The sequence below is a fragment of the Benincasa hispida genome, chromosome 11 (assembly GCF_009727055.1).
Source record: "Benincasa hispida cultivar B227 chromosome 11, ASM972705v1, whole genome shotgun sequence".
NCBI classification, from domain to species: domain Eukaryota; kingdom Viridiplantae; phylum Streptophyta; class Magnoliopsida; order Cucurbitales; family Cucurbitaceae; genus Benincasa; species Benincasa hispida.
Window position 1 is genome coordinate 47293541 of NC_052359.1, and position 10514 is coordinate 47304054.

Consider the following 10514-nt stretch of genomic DNA (forward strand, 5'->3'; position numbering starts at 1 on the left):
AGGGTAAAACTTACCCGAGATCGTGTACTATTTATGAAGAACTCAAGCCATTTACATCGGTGTGCCACGAGATTAGGGTTTTTGGTCACATTCTGTATAAGATCTCAAGGTCGATCTCGAGCCACATTTACCCCGAAATCATATAAAAAAAAAAGTCCAGAACTTAATAGTCCACCCAATCTCGGGACACATTCAATAAATATCAGGACTACTTCATCCAATCTCACCTGAGATGCAAACATATTTCAATCGAGATAGAATGCAATATCAAGAAAATCATAAAATACATACAAGATACACAAAAAAAAGGCCCAAATATTCAAAGAAAAAATATACAACCCAGATTTCACATATATCTTAAATAGACGCTAAAACCCTAACCAAACACTAATATAAGTTGAAATCGTAGACAAAATGAAGGAGATAATGGAATACCTTTACAATAACGAAGCTTAAGGATGCAAATAGCCATAGAGACTAGGAAAATTTCAAAGTAAATGCAGGGAACTCGAGCGAAGTGAGGAGCTAAAATAGTTTTCGTTTATATGAAGGTTTTTTTTTCAAGCAAGGGTATTCTCATCTTTTCAACAGGTTGGAAAATTTGAAATCTTAACGTTTCAAATTCAATCTTGGAGCCAATCTCGTTCGAGAGGGCTCGAGATACTCTTTTAACGAATTTTCAAAAAGCGTACTATATTTGTAATACGAAAACTAGAAAAGACTATTTTGAACCATTTCCGTGAAAACTCTTCAAATTGAACTTAAAGCTACGAGTATTGTATCTTTAAAATTTGGAAGTATTATCAGAAATGAGGTACAAAGTTTGTGTATAGTCAATTAAGTTTTTTTTTTAAAAGAAATCAAAATTAGAATCATCCACATGGCATCTAAAACCCAATGTAAACTGAACCTCGCATATCTGATCGGGGTGATTGGACTCTCCAACGATCACACGCCGTCCATTCTTACAAATCATATAACGCCACGTGTTTCTATCCTAATTTTTGACAGTTTCTAAATCCAGATCAGTCGGTCAGAAAATACCGTTGGCGCGTTTTACTTTCTCTCATCAAATAAAGTCTGGTGGAAAATTTTGTTCCCCTACTTTTCAGAATTAACATCTTTCCCTTCAACAACCACTCAAAGCAGCCCACGTGTCTTTATAAGTTGGACCAAATGACGCATATACCTCTTCCTGGATTATAATTGGCCAGTATGATAGGCACTCACCCCAATTTGATGGTCGTTCACGCATACGAACATCAAAGAATAATAAAAGAGAAAAGATATTCATCAATAATAAATATCCTCTTGTAGTGGGACCTACCTAAGTCCACGTGAGCCGCGGGAGATTAGATAGCTTTTTTCCCCCTTTTTTTTCTTCCCTCGTTTTATCAAAAATTAAAATCAATATTCAATTTTGCAAAATTTCGAATTTCTCTGTGTAGTGTAGTTTGTAATTTGTATTTGTTAATTCGGAGTTCGAAAATGGCGGTTCTGCAGCTTCCTTGTGTGAGGATTATTGATTATTCATCTTCCCCATTGTTGAGAGGAAGTAAATCGTCGTTGTTTTGGGGAAGAGATTTGTGCTTTGGAAATGGAGGTATTAGGGATGGTCGGAGAGTGAAAGCTTCATTCAATGGTCGAGTTGTTAAGGTTTTCGCCATGTCCGATAGTTCTTCTTCTTCGTTTAAGATGAATCTCAATGAGTACATGGTTACTCTTGAGAAACCGCTCGGCATTCGGTTCGCGATTTCCGTCGATGGAAGAATCTTCGTTCACTCGCTTAAGAAAGGGGTATTAATTTCTTTCCTTATTTATTTAAAATGATGTTCATATGAAGCAATGGTTTCGGATGAGTCCTTTTTCAATGAAATTGAAATATTGCCAGAGGATGAAACGAATTTCGTACTCGTCTGTTGTCAGAGACGATTAATAGGGATAATTTGACATTTGACACTACAGAGAGACTAAGAACTGGACCAGAGTTAGTTATGGCCTTCGAAGTAACCTCAAGATCTATTGTACTTAGACTGATACGCTGTGTAGTTGCACTTTCTGGTTCAAGTTATGCAAATGAAATGTGTTTGATTGCTTTTTAATTCCTTAGTGATGCCTTGGTAATTTAATCAGGTATTTGACTGCAATAACCATAATCTTTATAGGGTAATGCTGAGAAGTCAAGAATAATCATGGTGGGAGACACTTTAAAGAAGGCAAGCGATTCATCAGGCGTCAAGCTCACTGAGACTAAAGACTTTGGTGATACACAGTATGCACCATTTACTTGATATAGGGTCTACATGAATTGGGTGTAGATTTGTTTTGTAAGTTAGTAAAGATCTAAACTAGGATAATGGGAATGTATGAAGTAAACATCTTAGGCTTCAAAGTAGATTGAATTTTCTGTGATTTGATTTTGGAAATTTTTCCCATTCATCATTTTTTATGTTTGTTTTATTTTCAGTATTTGGTTTCTTCAGGATGATGCTGAAGGAGAAGGCAGGATCTTTTAGCCTGGTTCTTGAAAGACCTTTTTCTCCTTTTCCTATTCAACAGCTTCTGCTTTCAAACGATTTAGATATTTTATTTAACAGAGGTCGAGTGCCTATTGCTACTTGGAAGAAAGAAGTTTTGGCATCAAATTTACAAACATCTGATGCAAGCAGTGGGAACTCTGGCTTTGCAACTTTCTCCTCTAAGTTCTCAACAGCACAAGGTTGGAAACTTCTTAACGATCAAATTGAAGATGTAAAATCACATATACAGAGAAACATTCTCACACCTCAAATCAGCCAACTTGTTGGTATATTTACTGAAGAGGAGCCTGGAGATGGAGAATGGGCTCATGGGAGCTTCCCCCTAGATGAATATGTCAAGGCATTAGAACGGTCTAAAGGGGAGCTATATTATGATCACTCTCGTGGTATGAGCTATAGTAAGGTGGGTTTTCATTGTGCAATTTGGTATTCTGTAGATTACTTGTAGATTTGACATATTTGAATCAATAATTTGTTAATACACCGACAAAACGAACTTTTTATTTATTTATTTATTTTTATTTGTCTTATATACCTTATATAGCAGCATGGTGCTAATCTTCTGTTCTAAACATGTTGTGCTGATAGATCACGGAGCAAATCTATGTGGGGTCATGTATACAGACTGAAGCAGACGTAGAGGCTTTGTCAAACAACGTGGTTTGTGTCTTTTCAATGTTGGTTTATTAAATAATAAATATGACCACCAACAATGCACGCTTCATACTGCTGACACTAACCATTAGGCACCTTTTACTGGAGTTCAGTACTTTTTACCTGTATTGCAGGATAATCTTCCAGCATTATTCTCAAGAAATTTTTGAAAATGTGTACTTAATCAAAACACACACTTGAGTAAACATATACTATACTATCATCATAATCGACCTAAGTTTACATTGTATCCAACAACAGAAAAATCTACCTAAGTTTATAGACGAGAAGATAATTCATCACTAGTACCTTAAGTCACAACTGATGCAGCTCAAGTCAGAATTGATACAGTTGAGACTCATTTTTAGGTTTTCTTTGTTCTGCGTCTTGTTATTTATTGAGATGAATACAACGTGGCCTAAGCATGTACTTAGGGTTTCTAGGATGCAAGCATATATCTGTTCTGTCCTACTGGGTTTAGAAAAGGTTGAAGCTGACATTAGTATCTTTCTTCCGTTGTGAAATTTGCTTTTCCTGATGTCCATCTGCTCGGTTCTTAGTCCATCTTGGTTACACTTTTAAACTTTTGCCGCAGGGAGTCACCGCTGTACTGAATTTTCAAAGTGCAACTGAGGCAGAAAACTGGGGGATTAATTCCAAGTTAATCAATGAGTCGTGCCAAAAATGTGATATTCTAATGATCAGCTATCCTATCAGGTGAATGAAGATTTTGTACCATATCCTGCTCAAGTTGATATGATGGTGCTATCACTGTATCACTTTCTGTCTGTAAATTTGATCATTTAAGAAACTTTAGTGTATTATGAGCACCACATTTAAGTTTAGTGTATTATGAGCACCAAATTTTAGTGTATTATGAGCACCACATTTAAGTTTCTCGTTCTAAGTTTGAGTTATGATGATCTCATAAACTCGTAGTAGCATGACTGATTTGAATAGTTTTCTTTCAGGGAAGGAGATTCTTATGATTTGAGGAAAAAACTACCATTCTGTGTGGGTCTACTTTTACGACTGTTAAAAAAGAACCATCGAGTTTTTATAACTTGTACCTCTGGTTTCGATCGATCTCCAGCAAGTGTGATTGCATATCTACACTGGATGACCGATACTTCTCTTCATGCAGCTTATAATTTTATCACCAGTTTGCATTCCTGCAAACCTGACAGGTTCTTCTCAATACCCACTTCACAGTCATGCACGTGTCATGTGTCAATGAACATAATGATTCAGAACTTTCCATTGAATGAAATGAATGACATTCTATATAAATTGGTAGAACTAACGTGATTGCCCATGGCTGATATGCAAGCTGCACAAATTTTGCATGCATTTATTAAGACAGGTTGAGAAAATCATATGTTATTCTCGTAGACACTGGACATGGTTTCCAGATTAGTTAAATGTAGGGAAGATCCTTTGTATATAAGTAAGAGCAGGAACTTTGTTGTATAAGAATTTTTAGGTAGAACTCAATCACATTTAAAATAGATAAATATCATATCACCGTATTGATACACCACCATGTTACCTTGATAGACTAAACTTTTCAAGTTCTCACTTATTAGCTTATATCAAGTAACTTTTCTTTTTTCCTTTCGCAAGGCATTCCTTTATTTATAAAGTTTACCTTCCCCATTCTTTTCATTGTCTGTGCTGATCAGAAGCAGAGTCAAACATACATTGGTGCATATCCTTCGTTATAATATTTCTTTTTTTCTGAGATTTAATGTACATTCTTAAAATCTTTTTGCAGGCCTGCGATTGCTTGGGCAACCTGGGATCTCATAGCAATGGTGGAAAATGGAAGGCATGATGGACCGCCCACTCATGCCGTTACCTTCATATGGAATGGTCAAGAGGTAATTGTGGAATCAGTCTGCATATCTTTACCAATCTTCTCGTTATTCTATTTATGATGAAAAATACGTCAACTTTTTGTCCGGTACAGGGGGAGGATGTAAATTTGGTTGGAGATTTTACTGGTAACTGGAAAGAACCGGTAAAGGCTAGTCACAAGGGTGGGCCTAGATATGAAGTAGAAATGAAACTTCCTCAGGGGAAGTAAGTATAGAAAGATTGTCTTAATAGTATCTAACATATAAGCTTCTGCATCAACCTACTAGATGCATCTTTGTTGATAATCTTATCAAGTTTTTTCATGCCATTTTTATTAGTAATCGGTAATCTACTAAATTCAACCTAGCCTCTCTTTTCTGTCAGGTTATCTATCTTTTGTTCTCTGGAAGGAACAAAACTTGCAGACTCATTTAGTAGTATAAAATTTCTAATTGTAATTTGTATGTGCATTGTTTATATGTTGCCGACTAAACTCTTTGCTCTCCATTCTATGGAAAATAACATTGCAACTTAGAAGTTGGAACAGTATCGTCATTTTTTTTATGGCCTTTAGGTATTACTATAAGTACATCACAAATGGTCAGTGGAGGCACTCAACATCTTCACCTGCTGAAAGAGACGATAGGGGGAATGTCAACAATGTAATAGTCATCGGCGACACTGCCAGTGTTAGGCCTTCGGTTCAACCGCAAAAAAAAGTAAGTTCCTTTTTCTTATTTTCTAGTTAAAATCATAAATTTAGCCCACAAGATTTTGTGAGTCAGTCTGAATCCTTAAATTTTAAAATGTTTCAACTACGTTAACTCTAAATTATACTTTTATTTGATCTGTGTTTCTGATGCGATGATGATATGTTGATGTAGTATCCTCATACTAACTCAACCAAAATTAATCTAGTGGACATACCTTATCAATGTTTCCTTTAATGTTTGCATTAACAACCTAGACTAAACTGAAGTATAATGTACATGAAACATTTTAAATTTGAAGAACTGAATGATACTATACTTTTCTTCAAAATATAATATATGTACTTGAAAGTTTGCACACATATATATTTTGGTCCTGAATGTTGGTGTTTATTTCCTCATTGACAATAAATGTTAAAATTAGATGGTGATGAACAAGTATATGGCATAATTTTTCCATGTGAGTCTATCATCAACCAATTTTAATATCCATCGAAGACTAAATAGAAAAATGTCAACGCATGTAAAACTAAATTGATACTATTAATTGTGCTAAAGTCTAGAACATAATTTTACTCAAAAAATGTTTTAGGGATGTGAAAAGTTGCCCCCTACAAATTATCCTCTACGACCTTACTTGAACTGGATCTATTCTATAGAATCGTGTCCTTGAATTCTTAAAAATTGCTTTTGTTCTCATATGATGGTACTTGTTTTGAAGGATGCAAATATCGTGAAGGTAATTGAAAGACCGCTGACAGAAAATGAGCGATTCATGTTGGCGAAAGCGGCTCGTTGTGTTGCCTTTTCAGTATGTCCAATTAGATTAACTCCCAAGTAGTTTGGACATAGTCAATTTTTAAAATCCTTTATTTTGTGTCTTAGTTATAATCCTACATCTACATATAGAAAAATAAATATTTCCATGAAAATCCTCATTTGCTCTAGGTTTCTTGTACTTAATAGTTAATACATGCAACATTAACACTGTAATATATAGATAAACTATATGGAAGCTTCCTCTCTCTCTCTCTCTCTCATGTCTATAATTTAATTTAAAGCCCTTTCGACTTGTTGATTTTGGATCGCGCTGAATGACCTCTTGATATTCTTGAAGAATTAATCAAAAGGCTTGAAGTCTTGTACACTCTAGATGTTTTCAACTTATTTTCAAAGTATTCATATCCCCAATCTTTAGAGAGTATTTTTCAGAAAATTTGTAATCTTTTAGGAGTCTTTTGAATTCTCTAACGTCTCTTCCTTTTAAGTGCCTTGAAATAAAAGGAGACATTGTGTGGGTGTGGACTCATTTGGCTTTAAGCCCAATCATTAACATTTAGAATTTGGACTAAATTATGTAATGAAACTTATTTGATCATGAGTTCAACAATAAATTGAAATTGAGATGTAGACATATATATTTCGAGTATATGGTGAAATTGAATGATTTACAATGAAAATGCATATGATGCAAATATACAAAGAAAATAATCAAATAAGAAAACCACTAAATAGCCTAAGATCGCTAATTTACAACTCACATGATACATTGCATATGTTGTGGTAACAGAGTGTATGAATCATAAAATATACAAAGCATGGGCCCAAATTTGTTATAATAGAGTGAACAAGAGCATATGAGAAAAATATATATACAATAAAAATCCCCATTTGTTAATACTTTGTCCATAATTTTCCACGGGATGGGGCCTCGAGGGACTCTGCCCCAAACGAGGTGGGATTCCTCAATTAAGTGGTGAATGGGGAGGGAGTGAGGGGAAAAAAAATTTCCGTGAACTAAATGGGGACAGGGACGGAGAATGTATTCTCGATCCCCGCTCCTGCCTCAGTTAGCTTTATTTATTTATTTAGTATAATTATTTAATATTATGTTGTTATTATTATTATTGTATAAATATTACATTTAAATTAAGTTTGATTGTTTATTGGTCTAAGATAATGCATATGTTTAAATTGAATATTTACATTTAGACTATATATGAATAATTTGATTTATATTTATTTCATTCTATTAAAAAAGTTGATTGATTTTTTTAGGCCAAAATTTAAGTAATTTATCTTTAAATTCAAATTTTCATGTAAAACTAATCATAATAAACAACATAGTGTTAAAGTTAATTATTTATTTAAAATTTGTCAACATTAATGATTTAAATTAATTAATTCTTAAAAAAAATAACTAGCAGAGAAAAATTACTCACGGGAATCAATCTTCACGAATTTCGAGAAATTTCGTCTTGATCCCTAAAAAATTTCACGAGAATGAGAAATGAAATGGAGAGCGGAGATAGTGACAGAGAGTGGTATCCTTAGTCCAGCCTTGGTGACATTGTTACTTTATTGAGTGCCTTGAAGGCCACCACGTGGGCCTCCACTCAGTACGACTCATCGACAAAATTGGAAATTGTGTCATGAAAATGTCGACATTCATTGTAATTCCTCTCCGCCATTTTCTTTACATATTAGCTTCAAATATTCTTTCTTTACATATTAGTTTCAAATATTCTTAAATCAATGGAACCACCTCTTTCATTTTCTTTCTACTGACAGACACTAACAAATGAACGTCTCCGCCATGGACCACGGTGCCTCCCCTTTCATTCCGCCGCTATCTGGCCGGAGAACGCCATCCTCCGCCGCAATTTTATGTCTGTGTGAAATTTTCCTCATCGCCGGTGCCGGAATTGCCAAATCTCAGAGGGATTTGGAGTTTTTCCGATCGGGTTGCCGTCAGGCTCAATCTAAGTGGTGTTAGGGCTCTGTTTGTTTGGGCCTAGTTATGGTTGAATGAGCTCCCGCCAGGCCCAATTCAAGCCCAATAATGTTTCGGCCCATTGTCCAAGGCAAGCATTTTCGAATATTGATATAAATCGTATATAATAAATATTTTTATAAAGAGAATTAGAGTACATGTATATAACAAATTTTATATGGCCTGTTTTTGAAAAATTTTGGGTTGTATTTAGTTTTTTATTTTTAATTTTTAAAAATTATGATTATAAACACCTTTTTCTCATCAAAATTTCTTTTTTTTATTTTATTATTTTATTGTTTTGTTAAATATTTTTCGTCAATATTTTCAACTAACCAGTCAAGTTTTGAAAACTAAAAAAAAGTAATTTTTATAATGTTTTATCTCTTTTCATTCATTTATGATCTTAGTCCATGATTCAATTAATAAACATAACATTCTTCTTTTTAATTCAACAAATACAATGTGAGAATCAAAGATCAAATCTTTGGTATGAAAAAAGATAATTAATGTCTGGTCCAATAAGCTATATGAGAGATTTTTTTCAAAGCTACTAAATTTTAGTAGTGTGGTAAGTGCCTACTCCCTCCATTTGTAATATTAAACATATCATTAAGTTATATATATTATTTTATTCCATGAGTAGTACACTACTTTTAAATATAATTGTTATGACAAAACAATGAAAGAAAATTGTATGGAAGTAGAAAATTTTTCAAAAAGTGAGATATGGGAAAGAAGTGATGGGAGAGAGTTATGGGAAGTGGTTGGATTTTAGGTCCACCAAGAGAGTAAGAGAAGATAAGAGGGACCTTAAAAATGGTACATGTGTCATCTTTGTTAACCATTGGAAATAACTCCATTTTTGTGAGGATAAAGTTTAGAGTGTCATCCTTTTTTTTTGCAGCTCCAATCTCTTATTTCTTACCCATGGCCTCCTTTTCTCACTCACACATTGCCTCATATCATTTTGTGGTACATATCATTTTTTGGGAATTCAAGCTCACATTTTATCTACATTGTCATTATTCCTACCCTATTGAGAAAAAAAAACTAAAACAAAACACAAAACATTTGAGAACTTTGTTTTTAGTTAGAGCATCGAGATAACGCTTTTAAGTTTACATAAAGTAGTAGAGGTATTTTTCTATATATATATATATATCCGTGAGTGTCTAAACCAGCTTCAACACACCTCGACTAATCTCACGAGACAACCCGTTTGACGCTACAACATTAGGTGTCAACGAAACCTGTAGGATATTAAATCCTAGGTAGGTGGTCACCATGAATTGCACCCATGATCCCTTAGCGCTTTGACATTTTTTTATGTTTCCACTACCACTAGACTAACCCATGATGGTTATAAAGTAGTAGATATTTTATCCATTAAGCTAAACTAAAACTTATATAAAAGGTTAGTATGGTTTATTAAAAAAAATTGTTATATAATAATGATAAATTATCACTATTGTTGTTATTTTGGTAATATAAGATTGAACTTTGTAGTCTTAGTATAAACTAAAATAGCTATTGTAAAAAAAAATACGATATGAGTATATATATTTTAATACGTAGAAATATAAATTTAAAACAAATTTTTTAGCGAAAATATTGAATTGTGATGTTAAATGGTATTAAACATCATTCAACACTTTATAATAAAAAATGGAAACTCTCCAAACTTAGGACAATGATGAATATATATATATATATTGGACTTTATTAGCAACAAATATACTGCATTGACTTTTTACTACCCAAAGGAGTTGGAAAAATTAGTCTTTTAGGAAGGTTGATATTTTAACCGTCATTTTTTTAATATTAAGAAATAACGGTTTTAACTGTCAACTTTATTCTAGATAACGATGACATTTGATTTGGTTACTATTTTTTAAAAATATTGGTGCAATTTTCTATTGTTGTTTTATATGTTTTAAAAAAATATAGCTGTGTATTTAATTGTTACGTGTGAATTTG

General features: G+C 33.4%; 1 protein-coding gene across 3 annotated transcripts; it reads left to right on the forward strand.

Annotated features, from left to right (window-relative positions):
• Positions 1–1386: 1386 nt before the first annotated feature.
• Positions 1387–6801, forward strand: LOC120089746 (phosphoglucan phosphatase LSF1, chloroplastic). Of its 3 annotated transcripts, none has more exons than XM_039047123.1 (10): positions 1387–1797; positions 2166–2272; positions 2484–2943; positions 3129–3200; positions 3790–3911; positions 4166–4381; positions 4969–5074; positions 5164–5276; positions 5626–5774; positions 6483–6801. In XM_039047123.1, exons 1-10 carry the CDS (start codon positions 1489–1491, stop codon positions 6506–6508), a joined length of 1680 nt encoding a protein of 559 aa, XP_038903051.1. In that variant the 5' UTR covers positions 1387–1488; the 3' UTR covers positions 6509–6801. The 3 variants fall into 3 exon arrangements, with proteins under 3 accessions (XP_038903051.1, XP_038903050.1, XP_038903052.1); XM_039047122.1 differs by having other exon boundaries at positions 1390–1797; positions 5626–5770; XM_039047124.1 differs by having other exon boundaries at positions 1764–1797; positions 2468–2943; positions 5626–5770.
• Positions 6802–10514: the final 3713 nt, after the last annotated feature.

What these genes read in the sequence shown, in the direction of transcription:
- LOC120089746 (XM_039047122.1), top strand. Translation starts at nt 1,489, where the DNA reads ATGGCGGTTCTGCAGCTTCCTTGTGTGAGGATTATTGATTATTCATCT. An exon ending in TTCACTCGCTTAAGAAAGGG is followed by an intron (nt 1,798 to 2,165) that starts GTATTAATTTCT and finishes TAATCTTTATAG; the next exon opens with GGTAATGCTGAGAAGTCAAG. An exon ending in GTGGTATGAGCTATAGTAAG is followed by an intron (nt 2,944 to 3,128) that starts GTGGGTTTTCAT and finishes TTGTGCTGATAG; the next exon opens with ATCACGGAGCAAATCTATGT.